Source organism: Heteronotia binoei, chromosome 7 (assembly GCF_032191835.1).
Source record: "Heteronotia binoei isolate CCM8104 ecotype False Entrance Well chromosome 7, APGP_CSIRO_Hbin_v1, whole genome shotgun sequence".
NCBI classification, from domain to species: domain Eukaryota; kingdom Metazoa; phylum Chordata; class Lepidosauria; order Squamata; family Gekkonidae; genus Heteronotia; species Heteronotia binoei.
The window spans coordinates 60764661-60782821 of record NC_083229.1 but is presented as its reverse complement, the minus strand read 5'-3'; the positions used below and the strand labels follow the sequence as shown (position 1 = coordinate 60782821).

Sequence of the window (18161 nt, the reverse complement as noted above, 5' to 3'; positions counted from 1 at the left end):
CGGTGTGGACATTGAAGTCACCCAGGACCAGGAGCCTTGGGTACTCCAACGCCCAGCCGGACACCGCCTCCATCAGGGATGGTAAGGCGCTGGCCGGTGCGTTAGGCGGACGGTACACCAGCCAGATCGCCAACCTCTCCCCGACATCCAACACAAGGCCAACACATTCAATACCGTCGATCTTTGGGGCCGGGAGGCTACCTGTTCCACGTGCAGGGCTGGAGAGACAGGCACAAATTAGAAGTCTCAACATGTGGATGAGACGATGGTGTAAGGAGGAAGGGTTTAAGTCTGTTAGGCACTGGGATGCTTTCTGGAACAAGCAGGAGCTGTACAAAAAAGATGGTTTCCACTTGTCCCCAGATGGAACCAGGTTGCTGGCGCTTAAAATCAAAAAGGTGGCAGAGCAGTTTTTAAACTAAATCTTGGGGGAAAGCCGACAGGAGATGAAATGTCTCTGGTTCGGGAGGACTCATCTCAAAGAGATGAAGGGTTAGCTGTTACTTTTCTACCGGGTAACGGATCAGAGTTGTCCACTGTGATGGTGACAAACGGTATGGACTGTCTGCCAGAGTCTCGAGGCGGCAGGAGGAAGGTTGCGGGCCTAGCTTGCCTGGGAAATTATAGATGTTTGTATGCAAATGCAAGAAGCATTCGAAGTAAAATTGGTGAGTTGGAATGTTTAGTGTTGGGAGAAAACATAGACATTGTGGGAATTTCAGAAACTTGGTGGAATGAGGAGAATCAGTGGGACATGGTGATTCCTGGATATAAGTTATATCGGAAGGATAGGTAGCGAAGGGTTGGAGGTGAGGTGGCTCTGTATGTCAGAGAGGGTATACGGTCCAGCAAGACTGAGGTAAGAGAATTAGATTCCCTTCTAGAAATGCTTTGGGTTGAAATAGAGAGCCCAAAAGGAAATTTAACTACCGTATTTGCTGGCGTATAAGACGACTTTTTGGCCCAGAAAAACATGCCTCCAAGTGGGGGGGTCGTCTTGTACGCCGGGTGCACTTCAGTTGGGATACCGTATTTCCCCAAAAATAAGACCTTCCCAAAAAATAAGCCCTAGCAGGATTTCTATGCATTTGTGATGGGCTTATTTTTTGGGTAGGTCTTATTTTCGGGGAAATACGGTAGATCCAAAGCACAAGGGACGGGTCACGGGGCAAGAGGCTGTCTTTTGCTGTGGAGGGAAAAGGTGCTGTGCAAGCCCGATCCTTTGCATGCTTACTTGGAAGTAAGCCCTTTCTGAGTTCTGTGGTTGCTCGCTCTCTGGCTGCTGTCTTTGCAGCCTTGAAACGAAAACCCAAAGCAACCACCTATACATTACGGTATTTAGCGACCTTCTGTCTCCTGTTCCTAGGGATTCGCTGCCTTGCAGCTCTCGCTTCGGGGGAGAATAAGGGGGCAGTTTTCATTCAGCAGGAGAAAGGGGCCGTGGATGCTCTTCGAGCCTTTCTCCCTTTTTTTGCTGGTGGGCAAACCAGACTTGCATTTGCTTACAGGCTCCGTCTGTCGTTCTCTGTTTGTACGGGGAGGGGGAGAGGCAAGAGATCTGCTGGCCAGGTGTGTTTGTCTGTGACTGTAGCTGCACGCAGGCAGAGATGTGCTCCCCCCACCCCCAGTTTCCACCAACGATCATTCCCCCCTTCCCTCCCCTGTATCGCTTCGGCTGTAAATGCCCTTATTGCAGATGGTCTCCCATTTCTCCAGCTTCCAATTTTGCCCCAGAGATGGAGGATGGGAAAACGCAGTAAAAAGATATTATCCAGGGCAGGGAGGATTTCTACTTTAAAAAAATATTGCAAAGATGGCTCCTCCCCCCCCCCTTTTTATTTGCACCTTGACTCCCTGCATCCTTTGGCCTGCTGGCTGGTGGGGAGAGAAGCTGACGCATCTAAAGCGATGAGCGGCCTCCCAGCTGGCATTTTTAAAAAGGGAAAAAAGCCTCACGAAAACCAGTGGCTCCTCTCCGCACATGCTGCTTTCCAGGGTTGGGGGCGGGGGGGGCTGTCTTTGAAGCGCGAGAGCCTGTGGGTGCTCTTGTGTGCGTGTGCAGGCATCCTTCTCTGACCCGGCCAGGTAACAATGAGAGAGGGAGAGACAGAAAAAGTGGCCCAACACCACCAAATTAAATTCCTGAAAGATTGGGGATTTGAACTCAAGTCTTCCAGATTCTAGTCCAGCAACCACTATACCACACTGGCCAGGAGACTTTAGTTTATTTTACCTGAATATGCCTGTGTTTGAACTTCCTTTCCTCCTTGTTAAACTCTCCCTCCTCTTCTTCTGTTGTTTCTGTACTATTGAAGTTCTAACTATAAGATTGCTTCAGGTGGGGACTTGCTTTCTGTGTTTATATTATGCACTAGTACAACTCCCAAAACACTTTCTCCCTACTCAGCTGCCATATTCTGCCACTCTTCCTCTCCAGTGAAGGCTAAGGGTGGGAGCTCAGGGGGCGAGAAATCATCCCTCTTAAAAGGGCCACGCTTATTTGGTCTAGAGATAGACTACTCTGCAAGCTCTGCCACCCAGCGCTAGATGAGGCAGGAACAAAGAGGAGAAAGTGTGTGGAAGGTGTGCGGAAGAGGGGGTAGTCTTAAACGGCGAGTATATAACAAACTCTATATTTTGAGTGGAAATGTTGGGGGGTCGTCTTATACGCCCAGTCGTCTTATACGCCGGCAAATACGGTATGTGAGTTTGTTATCGCCCACCAAATAAAAAGATAGAGGACAATAATAATATGATGGAAGGATTAAAGATAGCAGCTAAACGTGAAAAAAAAAAGTGATTTTAACTACTCGCAGATTGATTGGGTCAATATGTGTTCTGGTCGAGAGGAAGAGATTAAGTTTCTTGATGCTCTCAATGACTGTGCTGTGGAGCAGATGGTCTCAGAACCTACCAGGGGTGGGGTGATCCTGGATTTGATCCTAAGTAATGCCCAAGACTTGGTGAGAGATGTAAAAGTGATCACACCACTTGCAATAAAAAAGGCCAACGCCATGCAAGGAATTATTAGGAAGGGAATTGAAAACAAATCAGCCAGTATCATAATGCCCCTGTATAAATCGATGGTGCGGTCTCATTTGGAGTACTGTGTGCAATTCTGGTCACCGCACCTCAAAAAGGATATTATAGCATTGAAAAAAGTCCAGAAAAGGGCTACTAGAATGATTAAAGGGTTGGAACACTTTCCCTATGAAGAAAGGGGGCTCTTTAGCTTGGAGAAACGTCAACTGTGGGGTGACATGATAGAGGTTTACAAGATAATGCATGGGATGGAGAAAGTAGAGAAAGAAGTACTTTTCTCCCTTTCTCACAATACAAGAACTCGTGGGCCTTCGATTAAATTGCTGAGCAGTCAGGTTAGAACGGATAAAAGAAGGTACTTCTTCACCCAAAGGGTGATTAACATGTGGAATTCACTGCCACAGGAGGTGGTGGTGGCTACAAGCATAGCCAGCTTCAAGAGGGGGTTAGATAAAAATATGGAGCAGAGGTCCATCAGTGGCTATTAGCCACAGTGTGTATATATGTGTGTGTGTTTGTATATATATAAATTTCTTTTTTGGGGCCACTGTGTGACACAGAGTGTTGGACTGGATGGGCCATTGGCCTGATCCAACATGGCTTCTCTTATGTTCTTATAGTAGTATTCACATTATGTATGACTATCAGCCTGTCTGGCTCTAAACCTATTTACCCTTGTTCCCAAACCAAGATGCATAACTACTTATTTAGCTATTTCTGAATCCAAATCCTCTTAATACCTCCCTAAAAGTCTCTACATGTTCATTGATCATAGATGGGTAGCCATGTTAGTCTGTCTGTAACAGCAGAAAAGAGCAAGAGTCCAGTAGTACCTTAATTTTTTCATGAAAGCTCATACCCTGCCACAAATTTTGTTACTCTTTAAGGTGCTACTAGATTCTTGCTCTTTTCTACTTCTACATGCTCGTGTCAGGGTACTCTTGTTCCTGACTCCATGCATGTTTGGTCATCTCTTTTCCCCAACTGAGTTCTCCCTAACTGCCTCCAAAACATATTTTGCAAATGCAGCAGCTGAGATCATCATAAGACCAAGGCTTTTTTTGCCCTGACCTGGATAGCCCTGGCAAGCCTGATCTCATCAGATCTTGGAAGCTAAGCAGGTTCAACCTTGGGAAGTACTTGAATGTGAGATCTCCTTGGAATACCAGGACCAGAGGCGGACTGTATCAAGCCACTTCTCCGAACGTCCTCCATGACTCAATGGGGCTTGCCAAAAGTTGCCATGATTTCCAGGCATGCACAAACACACACACCGCAAAAAAAGAAAGAAAGAAAAGAGACCAAGGATTTTTGCCAATATAAATCCGAACAGCACTGCTAATGTGCTAAGCAGCTGGCAGGGAGCACCAACAATCAAAACACAAGGTATATCTGTTTTTTGGAATCATCTTTTGTGAAGTGATTCCAAAAAGTGATACTACAGTAGAGACAGAATGATAGTTTCTACTCCATCCTCCATCTGACAAACTGAATCTGAGTGACTTCTAAATGCAGTTAGCTAAGTACATGTGAGGAATTTTATTACAGCTTAATTAGTGTTGCTGCCAGCTATGTTATGATGGTGCTAGAGTTCTTTCCTCTGGTACTGCCTGAGTTATGTTCTTGCCCTCCCTTAGGCTTCACATAAGACATGATGAAACAAGACAAAACAGTAACTTTTTATTATATGTGTAATGGGATAAGAATAATCAGAAGGATGTAAGAATGTTCAGAAAAAAGGCTTTATGTGTAACAAGTGGCATTTGCTGGCTTGTTTAGTTACAATGTTTTAGTTGACAACTACTGGGTTCAGAGAGCAGTTACTAGCCATGCTTTTTAAACTCGAGTTGGTAAATATTTGACTTTTCCACAATTTTAGGAATCCCATCATGTTCCTCCTAAAAACTCCAAATCTTTAGCCAGCTTTCCTAAGGAACTAGGCTCTGAGACAGTTACCGTTTCTTCCTAAAGCATTCACTAAATTAAACAGCTTTCCCTGAAAGTCAGGCTCTGATACTTAAATAGTCATATGAAAAATTCCCTCCCCCAGCCTAATCCCCTGGAGGCTCAAACGCTATCTAATTCAAACTGATAGTCCTTACAGATTTTTGTCTCCACCATCCCCTTCCATCTGGCTCTTCCAACATTCCAATTCAGTGGGTTCTGACTGGCTGTTAACTGCTCTGCATAAACACCAGGATGATAATTTTGAAAGAAACAAAGAGGTTGCAGAGAGCATTTACCAGACAAATCCAGAAGGCTTTTGCATCTGTTTTAAGAAGAAGTTAAGGAATGATATGCTCCTAATACATACACTGAAATATAACTGGAGTCTGATAACCTTGACATGTATAGGAATATCCTTGAGAAAGAATTTGATAAAATGAGCCTAAAAGAGGTGCTAATTGGATGGACTTTTTTTGTAATATTGTACTTCCTTCTAATGTGACAAACAGTTTCGTAAGATTTTTGATAAAAGTTTTACTAATATGTTAGCCAGCATATCACAGTGTTTAGTTGTCTGTATTTTCTCTATTATGAACTGTGATCCCATGTTGTTGTTGTTTTTTGCATAAACACCTAACAGGACAGGCTTCTGTGAGAGCTCTCTCAGCCCCACCTACCTCACAGGGTGTCTATGGTGGGAGAAGAAGATAAAGGAGATTGTAAGCCACTCTGAGACTCTGATTCAGATATAAGGGCAGGGTATTAATCTGTGGTCTTCTTCAGGCATACAGGGGATTGGTGACAGACAGAAAGTGGAAGAACCTTTTCCCATCTATCACATCTTCAAAAATATTAGAAAATCCATACTCAGATGAACAGGGAAAGAAGGACAAAATCTGGTTTACTGGCTACAAGCATAGAGGTTAAACTGAGGCCTGCTACCTACCATTATTCAACTGCTCAGTGCCCTCCCCCCTCCGCAACCAAATACATTGTCTTTACACACTTGAAACCCTCAGTTTTAAGCAAAACTATTTTTAAAAAGATACTCTGGCTGCCTTCCTCTCCTACTGATCATCTTTCTCTTTTTTATCACATGACTAAACTCCCCAACTACTCCTCTTGAACCCTCTATCATTCACCCACCTCTTTATTTGGCTTTTATTTATGCAGCAGTCCATATAAGTTTAAGATATTTTCTATCTTGCTTTCTATTAATAATGCCATAATAAAGCAGTATTTAAAAGTTTCATAGCAGCAAATATTTTTAAAATGTCAGCAGAAACAGGGAAAGAAAGCAACCAGAAGTTTAAGGCTGACTTATCTCAGTTAAGTAAAGAGAGGCATGAATCCAACTTGTTGCCAGGCTTGCAAATGTGCCTCACCTACATGGAGACTCAGAACCAAATAACTACTTCCAGTTGTTTGTGACAAACAAATGCAGAAGCACAGGCTAACAAAAGCCTGTTCCAACACCAGGATCCTAATCCACAGTTAAGACAGACATCTGAATATAGCTGCTGAGAATGAAATGTCAAAACCTGGAGTCTAAATGAGACAACATCTAACATTGAGATGCAAGGTTCTAACTATGAAACAATGTTAGGTACTATTCAGTGAGGGAAACGCCGGAATCTGGTAAGGGGGAGGAGGAGGAGCAGCATGTTGCTCAGAAAACTAATTTGATCTGGAAATTTTTAATAAGGGTTATACTTCACATATGACTTGCTCTAGGCTATTACAGTTCTAGAGGCTTCTTTGCTTCTCTGTTCTCCTTTAGCCAGAGCCTGGTGGAGATGTACAGGTGGGTCTCTCACCATTCAGTATTTGGCTAAGAATAAACTCTGTGACAGAATGAAGCTGGACAAGTTATTCTGATTCAGATGAGCTCTATAATGACATTATTTGTCACAGGTGTGGGAACTGTAAAGCATCCATCATGCCCTTCTGCAAACAGGATATATTTTTGAAGGCTCAGCCAGAGAGCCACAATCCAGCACTAATGTACAGATCCCTGAAATGAAGCTCAAGGGAAGGACTGGGCTCAGACTCTGCCTTCTGTTTTTTGCCATCTGGGTCTTGGTGTCTGTAGTCACAAGATTACCGTTTCCAAAGGCACTTGGACAGTGAATGAAATAGCACATGAAGTTGTTACTTTCTTTCCCCAGAAGTCACTATCACGATACAGAGGAGGTTCTATGATATTGTCCTACAATTTGTATGTTAATGAGACTGGGTCAGGCTGATGTGATGGACTGCAGCTGCACTGGACATAGAATTGTAGAGGTCAATGGCTTGGGCACAGTTTGTTAAAGGATCACTTAGGTGGCCTGATGATCTGGCCCAGGTGATGTTTTCCAGAGCTTGAAATAATGACTGAACAGTGTGCCATGAAAGTTTTGCATATAAGAAGTAGCCATTCCATGACAAGGAACAGTGTCTAGAGTATTGCCCAAAAACTGTTTATATAAAAAAGCACTGACAAGCGACCATTCTTGTGTGCAAGTGAAACAAAAACAACTTCCCAGCTTTACATTTATCAACATCAACGTTTCAAAGCTAACATTTGCGACAGTGTGGAATAGATGATTAACACATGTGATCTAGAGGGGTGGAACTTTCCACCTATTAAAGTCAGGCTCTGTAAACAGCTGTGCTAGAATGTAGACCTGTGGACTAGGGGGTCTGCCTTAATGGATCTTCAACAACATGGAAGTAATGAGGCAAAAGGTTCCAGTTTTTAACAGTCCTGGATCAAGCCCATCAAGTCGGAATCCTGTTTGTACCAATACCCAGCAAAATGTTTCTAGGAAGTCCCAAAGCTAGCAATTGTTCTTGTGAACTGTTCCACGAGTTGTGGACCATGTGTTCCCATCCCAATAAGGAACACACAGTTGAAGTCCAAATGAGGAAGAAAAAAACAGAAGGAGCCAGTGTATAATAAACAGAGAGAGCCAGTGTAAAACACCAAATCCCCAGAAAAACAGGGAGTTCTCTGCCCAAAACAGGAGGAGCCAAGAGTTTTATATCCCAAATGACATAAAAACAAGTAAAACACGAAACATAATTGATCAACAGGTATCAAAACCTATAAGAGTTGGCACTCTTTCATCAGTGGCCCCTAATTGGGGTGGTCTTACATTCACTTGCAAGTATTTATGTGACAAAGGGCACAGAGATCCTCTTTCAGCCATTATCAAGGACAATAAAGATACTTTATATGTAAACATGTGCAGAAACATACACAAAGTGTGAAACATTCCAAGGATGCAGACCCCATACCAGACACTATGGAGCCAAATAGTATAAACATCATAAGTGAATCAGTCCTTCCTCTAACATCATGAGTCTCCTAAACACAGGCAAATAGGTGCATCAAAGAGATGACCTCCTTCATTCTTATGCTGAAGACTTTAGTTAGCTCCTCCATCCTCCTAGCCAGATCTTGAGTAATCCATTTTCCTAACAATGATACTACCCAGAGCACTTCTCCAACAGGGCCACCCAGATAAGAATGGTATGAGGAGTGTGTGTATAATTGTGCTTGCAGAGTATTAGAAACTAGTTATAACATTTTCTGATTCTAAATACTGCGTCAAACTTTTCTGGTTTTCTGGCTGTCCCACAGAACTGTGCCCTTCTCCCCCCACAATGCTGGTATTTAGAAGTATACTTCATTGAGTTAGTATGGCTGGTAGCACTTGCTAGACTTTACCATCTATGAATTTTTCTACTGCCTTTTTAAAATCCATTTGATCCAGTAGTGAATTTCCTTAAGACAGTTATATTGTGTAAAGAACTGTTTCGTTTTATCTGTCCTGAATATACTGTTAATAGAATTTCATTAAGCAACAAACTGTGCAAGTCTTACTCTTTGTAATGATATGCTAGTTAACTCCCTAAACAGTCCTTGTTGTATTTTCTGCTCCTAAGTTTAAGGAGAAATGGCAAAAAAATATGTTTGTTTGATCTTTGCAGGAACCTGCATAAACATTCTTAACTGTATCAAAGAAAGGATGTCCAAAAATCTTTTAATTTCTGTTCCATAAGGAACAACCCGTACTTGTCAACCTTTTGCTATAATGTCTTAAAACCTACTTAATGCACCATTTCTTCTCAACTTTTTTAAAATATCAAGACTTCTTGTACAAACAACAATGAATTTTAATAGAACAACAGGCCCTCTGTAAACTGACTTACCCACTAGATTATCCTTTGAATGACTCTCAGTATGAACAGGAACTTCTGTAATTGAAAAAAGTACCATTTACTAACAGTCAATTTCACGGGCATTTTTATCTTTTTTTAATTTATCTGACAAGATATGATCTTTTCTTCACTGGGGAAAAACTCAAGACCATTACAAGTTTCCATTCGACACTTGAATGGGACAAGTCTCCTATATATGGGGGGGGGGCGGAGAAGAGGGGGGAAGACTATTAATGTAATTCCAAATACACTGAAATAAGAATTTTCTTCAAATGTGACAAATTCCCTACAAGAGAAGTATGTTTGTGTACAACATACTGAACAATCCATAAGTAGGATCAAGACATTTGACAGTGAAACAGTGTATAATTGCCAAGCATCACTACTTACATGGAGGCTGAATGCTAGTTTCCACATAGAAGTGTTTTATGTAGTAACCCTATCACTTCAAAAACATCTAAGAATCATTTCCAGAGAGATAAGAGGAGAAGATGTAGTTCATTAGGAAAGCCCATGCTTTGGTGTAGTAGTTAAGTGTGCTGACTCTTATCTGGGAGAACTGGGTTTCATTCCTCACTCCTCCACTTACAGTTTCTGGAATGGTCTTGGGTTAGCCATAGCTATCACAGGAGTTGTCCTTGAAAGGGCAGCTGCTGTGAGAGCCCTCTCAGCCCCACCCATCTCACAGGGTGTCTGTTGTAGGGGAAGAAGATATAGGAGATTGTAAGCCACTCTGAGTCTAATTCAGAGAGAAGGGCAGGATATAAATCTGCAGTCTTGTTCTTCTTGTATGCAAGGGGCACTGAGTTCAATCCCTGACATCTTCAATTCAAAGGATCAAAAGTAGCAGGCTGGGAAAAACCCAGTTAGCCTGGAGATCTGCAGCCAGTCAGAGCAGACAGTAATAAGACTAAATGGACCAATAGTCAGATTGAGTATTGAGCAAGTTTCAAATGTTCCTTACCAGAACCACTGTTTCCCAGCTTCTGCTCTTAATATGGAGTGTCAGGCTATTATATATGTTTAATATATGTGTCATAAGAATATAAAAGATAAAAACACTATCAGTAATTACAGTACACCCTTCGCAGATTCACAGTTTGGTGTAGTGGTTAAGTGTGCAGACTCTTATCTGGGAGAACCGGGTTTGATTCCCCACTCCTCCACTTGCACCTGCTGCAATGGCCTTGTGTTAGCCATAGCTATCGCAGAGGTTGTCCTTGAAAGGGCAGCTGCTGTGAGAGCCCTCTCAGCCCCACACATCTTACAGGGTGTCTGTTGTGGGGGGAGAAGATAAAGGAGATCGTAAGCCGCTCTGAGTCTCTGATTCAGAGAGAAGGGCAGGATATAAATCTGCAATTTGTGGTCCACAGCCCAATGACATAATATGACATGTTAGGTGAGTTGTATGGTTGGTACCAGGTCATGTGGCCTCAAGCAACTGGTTGCAGCATTGCCATGTGACTTGTCAGTGCTTTTTTTTGTAGAAAAAGCCCAGCAGGAGCTCATTTGCATATTAGGCCACACCACCTGGCCTGGGAACACGTAGCTGCTGCGTGGTGGGTCAGGCCAGCCAGAGCCCTGGCCAGCCCAGGCAGAGCTCTGTTCCTGTGGGCTCCGGCAGAAAAAAAGCCCTAGAGTTGCCCAAGCTGGGAAGGTGAGATAGCTACTTCTGCATGACTTGCACAACAATGGTAATTAGATCTCATTTGCATATTAGGCCACACCACCTGGCCTGGGAACACGTAGCTGCTGCGTGGTGGGTCAGGCCAGCCAGAGCCCTGGCCAGCCCAGGCAGAGCTCTGTTCCTGTGGGCTCCGGCAGAAAAAAAGCCCTAGAGTTGCCCAAGCTGGGAAGGTGAGATAGCTACTTCTGCATGACTTGCACAACAATGGTAATTAGATCTCTGATGTCCCTCACTGAGAGGACCCAAAAAACTAGAAATTTGTTCATTACCTCCTAAGCATTTGCGAGCATTTTTGCAGACAAAGTCTTGTATGACCGCCCTGCACCCCTTAAGGCGACTTATGGCGATCCGCCCCTCTTGCAGACTTTGTTTCTTCCTTCTGGTGTTACCTCACAACTACTGATTAAAGGGGGTGGGTATAATAAGGATTTCTAGTCTCTTCGGGGTTTTCTTTTGTTATCAGATAGACGGATAACTATGTATGTAGGGGACCACTGCTGTTTTGCTGCTGATTCCCAAATACTCAGGCACCAAAGAACTTAACAGTTAACCACAGATTTTTATTTACACACAGTCTTCAGCTGGGGGGAAGGGATGTATTTACATAGGCTATTTTGTATCTTGGATGAATAACAGTTGCTAAACAGTTCAGACTTTACAATACAGAGGTTCAATGAGGTATCTCAGGGTCCACAGTTCTTATATTCTTCACTCTCCAAACTCTAATTAGGTTGGCCTCTTGGGCTTTATGTGTCTGGTCTCTTGAGTCGACCGGTGTGTCTGCTCCCAGCCCTCCTGCCTCCCTCAGACCCACATCTTAAGAGTAGTGTAAATATTTCTGTGACCACGCAGGTCTTTCACTGTGAAACTCGATTATCACTCTCAGCCACCTGGCTGTCTTCACAGAGCTAACAGTGAGCTTCACTTCACCAGAAGTCTCTTCACAGCTCTCTGTATCAGCTCTCTCTTCAGCACTCCTGCTGACCATCTACTGCCCACTTCCACTGTCTCCCTCTGACAGTTGACTCTCCAGCCGTTATCTGTCACTCACTCATTCTGAGAGTTCCAAGCACTCCGGCCCCCACCCTCAGATCACATGACTCAGACCCCCTGAGTCCTTAGCTTTTCTATTAACCCTTCCAATTCCGTCACATCTTGTCATTCCCCACAACCTCCCCACAAATGTTGATACAGTAAGTGAATTGGAGGTGCCTTGGCATTGCCGGCTCTAGGGCCCATGGTGTCCCAGGTAGGCTCCTTGCCCACTGCCCCACCACCACTGCCACGGCCCCCCCCCGCCGCCCGCCTTCCCTCCCTCCCCAGCACTCCTTCATCCCTCCCCCCATCAGAACGCACTAAGTTTTGATGCCAGCGGTGCACTATCTAATGCTTTAAAGCGCGCGCAGGAGAGGGCTTTTCCACCCTTCTTCCTAGAATTGGAAGTGAGGGGAAGCAAAGCCTTCTCCCGCGCACACTTCAAAGCATTAGATGGTGTGCCGGTCGCATCGAAGCCGGTAGGGCCTAGCATCGGCGCGCTCCTCTGAATGTGCTGGGGGGGGCAAAGCGCAAGGGAAGGGAGGGGGCAGGTGGTGGTAGTGGCAGTGGTGATGGGAGAGGCAGGCAGGCAAACTAGGCAGCTGTCATGGGCACTGGGGGGGAACTCAATTCGGCGCCTCCTCCTCCCGGTGCCCAAGGCAACCGCCTAGTTTGCCTAGTGGGCCTGCCCTGCCCCTTGGCCACTTTTGTCCTTGACAGTCCTTGCCAGCTTCAGCTTCCTATCTACTGCAGATGTTGACAGGATCGTGGGTGCTGTTAGGCCAGTCACATGTCTCCTAGATCTGTGTCCCTCATGGCTAATTAAAGATGGCCATGAGAGGATACAGGGCTCTCTGCTAGACATTATTAACCTGTCTTTGGAGACAGGGTTCTATTCAAGGGGCTGTGGTAGTACAACTCTTGAAGAAGCCATATTTGGATCCAATTATTGCCCATTCTCAAATTTATCATTTCCCGGAAAGATGATTCGAGAGAGCAGTTGCCGAGCAATTCCAGAGTTTTCTGGATGACACATTGGCACTGCATCCATTCCAGTCCAGCTTCCACCCTGGCTATAGCATGGTGCTGGTTGCCCTGACAGACAATTTCTGTTGTCAGATGGATCAAGGTGGGTCAGCGCTGCTGTTGTTGCTAGATCCCACAGCAGACTTCAATACAATTGACTATGAACTTCTGACTCACCACCTTGCCAAAGTGTGGGGTGGGGTCTTACAATGATTTACCTCATTTCTTCATGGTTGAGAAGAGAAGGTGGTGCTAGGGGAGAGGGTGTCACCTGGGTATCCCCTGATGTGTGGATTTCCCCAGGGAGTAATCCTCTCTCTGATATTATTCAACATCTATATGTGCCCCCTTGCCCAGTTGATGTGGCTTTCGGGCTGAGGTGTCATGAGTATGCTGATCACTCAGCTATATCTGTTATTGGACAGCCACCCAGGTACTACCTGAACATCTGGTCAAGGGTTTGGAGGCCATGGTTAGGTGGTTAAAAAAGATCAGGCTAAGACTGAATTTGGTAAAGATGGAGGTTCTGTGGCTGGGAGGCTTCTGGGCTGGGGCACAGACTTCCCACTCTTGATGGGATGCCACTGGTACCAGTGCAATCTGTCAGGCGTTTGAGCATGATTCTGGATGCCTCCTTGACAACGGAAGCCCAGGTCACAAATATTGCCAAGTTGGTGTTTTTCCATGTGTGAACATATGAAGCTGCCTTATACTGAATCAGACCTTTGGTCCATCAAAGTCAGTATTGTCTTCTCAGACTGGCAGCGGCTCTCCAGGGTCTCAAGCTTAGGTTTTTCACACCTATTTGCCTGGACCCTTTTTTGGAGATGCCAGGGATTGAACCTGGGACCTTCTGCTTCCCAAGCAGATGCTCTACCACTGAGCCACCGTCCCTCTCCCTTGTCAAACTCAGCAACTGGCTCCTTTCCTGTTGCACCCCACCTAGCTACTGTAATCCATGCAAAAGTCACCTTCAGGCTAGGCTACTATAACTCATTCTATGCTGGGCTGCCTTTGAAATCGACAGAGAAGCTCCAGCTGGTCCAGAATGCAGTGACATGGGTCCTGACAGGAACACTACAGACAGCACATATACAACCTGTGCTGAACCAGCTACACTGACTCCCAGTGGAATACCAAGTAAGATTCAAGGTCTTAGTTTTGACCTTTAAAGGTCGTGAGCAGTCTGGCATCTGCATATATTTGGGACTGCCTCTTCTGGTATGTCCCCAGAACATTATGCTCTGCGGAAAATAATCTACCAGTGGTCCCTGGCCCTAAAGATATTTAGCTGTCCTCAACCAGAGCCAGGATTTTTTTGGCCCTGGCTCTGACCTGGTGGAACTCTCTTCCAAATACCACCAGGGCCTTGTGGGACTTAATGTAATTCTGCAGGGCCTTTAAGGCAGAGATGTTCCACCAGGCCTTGGCTGAGGACAGCAATGGTTCCATCATAGCGAGCACCCTCCTCTTTTTTTCTTCCTTTTTTCCTCCATGTTTGCTCCAGCCCTTTCCTCACCTGCCTGCAAGTCAGTGACACAGTCCAGAGCAATTTAGCAAAGGAATAACTGATGCCATCTGAAACAATGTAGCCATCTTTTTTGGTCTTCTGCTTTTAACATTAACTAACTGCTTTCAAAGGTGGTACATCACACAGAGCCATACTTTGTGGGGAATAGGCAATTTATACATTGAATGAATGAATGAATGAATGAATGAATGAATGAATGAATGAATGAATGAATGAATGAATGAATGAATGAATGAATATGCTGCAGTCAACCCTGTCTGCCCTCCATGAGTGGAATGTGGTGGGTGAAGAGATCAGGGCCTTTCCCCTGCCTCCCCATATTAATGGGTTTTACTATTTTATTTATTTATTTTAGTACATTTCTATTCTGCCCATTCTCCATGGGGCTTAGGGCGGAGTACAACATATAATAAAACAATAAAATACAATAAAAACATTTTAAAACAGACAACTCAACAGCACTCAGATTACCATGACATCACATATTGCCAGTCTAGCCATCTCACATCATGATATCTCATAGGGATGGCAGTTTTTATTCAATTCCTAGCACAGATGACAATGCTGGCCAGGGAGGCCAACCAGATCATGAATAGACGCCCGCAGCCTCAGCTAAAAGCCTGGTGGAAGAGCTCTATTTTACAGGCCCTACGGAAGGCTAATAAGCCAGGTAGGGCCCAGATCTCAATAGGGAGCTGATTCCACCAGGTTGGGGCCAGGACTGAGAAAGCCAGGACTGAGAAATGGAACCCCAGATAATGTCAAGGGTCAACTGCATGCATTTTCTTCAATACCATCACTTTCCTTAAGACAGAAAGTTGGATTCTTGCATTCCTGCATTCTTCAAGGGACATTATCTCCCCAATATCCTAGGCTAGGCTGCAAAAATGACTCCCTAAAAGATCAGAGATTTGTGAACAACCAATGGACTGCTGTATGCACTCCAGTTTCTCAGAAAACTTGTTTATAAAAGGAGTTCTATTCAAGCACACTGTAGTGCACAGAAAACAGAAAAAATAATTTGCATGCTTTAATAAACCAAATTTGGTCACACCCAATGTCAAGCATGGTGAAATTCCATTGATAATTGATTGTTATAGGTTCCTGCCTAACACTGGTCTGTGAAGTATCATAGAGGACCCAGCTTTGCTAGCTTTGTTATTCTTTCCCTCCTGCCTTCTTGCTTTATTGCCTAGAATGTAGAAGTAGTGAGAAATGAAACTAACTTGAGAAGAAGTAATCAGCACCTTCCCATGCATTCCTGGTAGGGAGTGTGACACATCTGGGGAAAGCAAGGACAGAGTCCTGATAACACTGTGAGAATGTAGAAATTTATGATAGTTTATGTGTGGGAGCTACCCCACACCCCCATCCTTTGGAATCCTTTTGAAGTAAGCTTTAAAAGTATTGTATCAACGTATATGCAGCATTACTCTCAAGAATCTGTTACACAGAAAGTATCGATCTATCAATAAACGTAGTCTTTGTATCAACTTCGACTCGTCATTGAACCCGCATGCTTGACACCAAGTGCACACCTGTTAAATTGAAATGTACAAGATTAGCATAAGAAAATATCTTACAAACCTGTCTCACGAGGTTGACCATCCACACGATATTTTTCATGTTCTCCCTCATCTACAGTGAACAAAAGATGAAGGAGCGTTATTAACCCTGTAGTTACAATGAGCTTATCCTTATGTGTATTTTCAATAATTTTAGCTAAACAAATGTTTAATCCATACTACAGATTATATCAGCATTTCTTCTTGCCAAAAAGAGCAGCATTTTATTTCAATTACACCTCAGGTTTTAAGAGTTCAACAATAACTATTATCTTTAATCCAGCTATGTAGACCAATATTTATTTATTTTCATTTATCTTATTTATAGTAGCCTTTCTCACTGAGATTTGAGGCAAATTAAATAGAATAAATCAATACAGTAATAAGATGGGACATCCAATAAGCAAACTAATAGAATTAGAATAGCAGAAATCTGGAGTGAAGCATAAGTATCAGGGCTTTTTTTGGAGCAGGAACTCCTTTGCATATTAGCGCCCCCCCCCAATGTAGCCAATCCTCCAAGAGGGTGGGAGTGGGGTGACACATGCCAGTCCAAAACTTATTTTAGGGTGCAGAAGACAAAAAGTCAGTCCAGCTCCTTATTCAAATCTCCTCTGAAACACAGGTCTCTTGGTGGTACTCCAAAGAAAGTTTGTGGTGCTGTAACCAGTGTCTGGACCAGGCACCACTGTATGTCATCTTGCAGGGGACAGTCTCCCAAGCATGGGGATGTGACATTTGGGGTGGTCCAAAGATTGTTTTGGGGTACATCTTGGCCCCAGTGTCTGTCTGTGTGATTGTCCTGGGGGCAGCCTTCTTTGGAGCTGCTGGCATCAGAACCAGTCTTTGAATCAGGAACCAGCACATGTCCCCTAGAAGGAGAGAGTCCCCTGAACATGGGGATGTATGATATATGGTGGTCCAGACCGTATTTTGGGCTTCAGAGCTTTCAAATTCTCCTCATTGTTTTTGGTTTAATTCATGCATAAAAAGGTAAAGGTAGTCCCCTGTGCAAGCACCAGTCATTTTCGACTCTGGGGTGACGTTGATTTCACAACGTTTTTACGGCAGACTTCTTACGGGGTGATTTGCCATTGCCTTCCCCAGTTATCTACGCTTTCCCCCCAGCAAGCTGGGTACTCATTTTACCGACCTCGGAAGGATAGAAGGCTACCTGAACCAGCTTCTGCTGGGATCGAACTCAGGTCGTGAGCAGAGGGCTCCGACTGCAGTACTGCAGCTTTACCACTCTGCACCATGGGGCAGCGTGAATGCATAAGGAATGAATAAGGAACTGGGAATAAGGAACCAACTTCAGTCTCCTCAGTAAAAAGGAGTTCACCACCTCCCTAGGCAGCTAGTTCCACTGCTGAACTACTCTTACCGTTAAAAAGAAAAATCCTAATATCCAAATGGTACCTTTCCACCGGTAATTTTAACCCATTATTGTGAGTCCTATCCTCTGCCACCAATAGGAACAGCTCTCTGTACTTCTCTGAGAGTTTTCCAAATGCTTTCAAATACAGTAGTATAGTCCATAGTTCTTTTCTCTTTATTATAGAATTTTCTCAAACCATTTCATTATGATGTAAATTCATAAAAGTGAAACATGGTGCAGTATCCCTCATCTCTCAATATTCCTCACATTTATACTTAGTTTTATTTTTTGATCTATGGTTATTTGAACAGAGAAACAGAACTAAATCTGAAAGTAGCATGCAAACAAATTTTGAGCATCTGAACTTGACAGAAGATATTATTAAATTCAGATGACTCTTTTTGTTTAATAGATGACATTCCTGCACAGCTACAAATTTCATGTTCTTCATGTATCATTTGTAAATATTCTCCTAACACCAGTGCCAAATATATGGCCAACAGATAAAACCATTAATTATAGTTATTAGAGAACAAAACTACAACTTTATGAACGTACATTTTCATTGTAGTATTATTCATATCTTTGTACAATTCATTCATACATACCTGACTCAGTATGTTCAATAATGGTCTCTGAGGTATCTACTTCATCTATGAAATATAACATTTATAACATGAATCTACATGTTTTGAAGCAACATCCAGTCTTTAGAAAGTATGAAAAACACGGATACATTAA

General features: G+C 43.7%; 1 protein-coding gene across 2 annotated transcripts in view; it reads right to left on the bottom strand.

The window, feature by feature from the left end:
- LOC132575182 (aspartyl/asparaginyl beta-hydroxylase-like) overlaps nucleotides 1-18161 on the bottom strand; it is a 172213-nt gene that overhangs the window by 110159 nt on the left and 43893 nt on the right. For both annotated transcript variants that reach the window (XM_060243715.1, XM_060243716.1), the window contains exons 11-13: nucleotides 18029-18073; nucleotides 16065-16115; nucleotides 9190-9234 (exon numbers count right to left, since the gene is read on the bottom strand). In XM_060243715.1, coding sequence (XP_060099698.1) covers nucleotides 9190-9234; nucleotides 16065-16115; nucleotides 18029-18073 — 141 coding nt within the window. The remainder of the gene's footprint in view (nucleotides 1-9189; nucleotides 9235-16064; nucleotides 16116-18028; nucleotides 18074-18161) is intronic.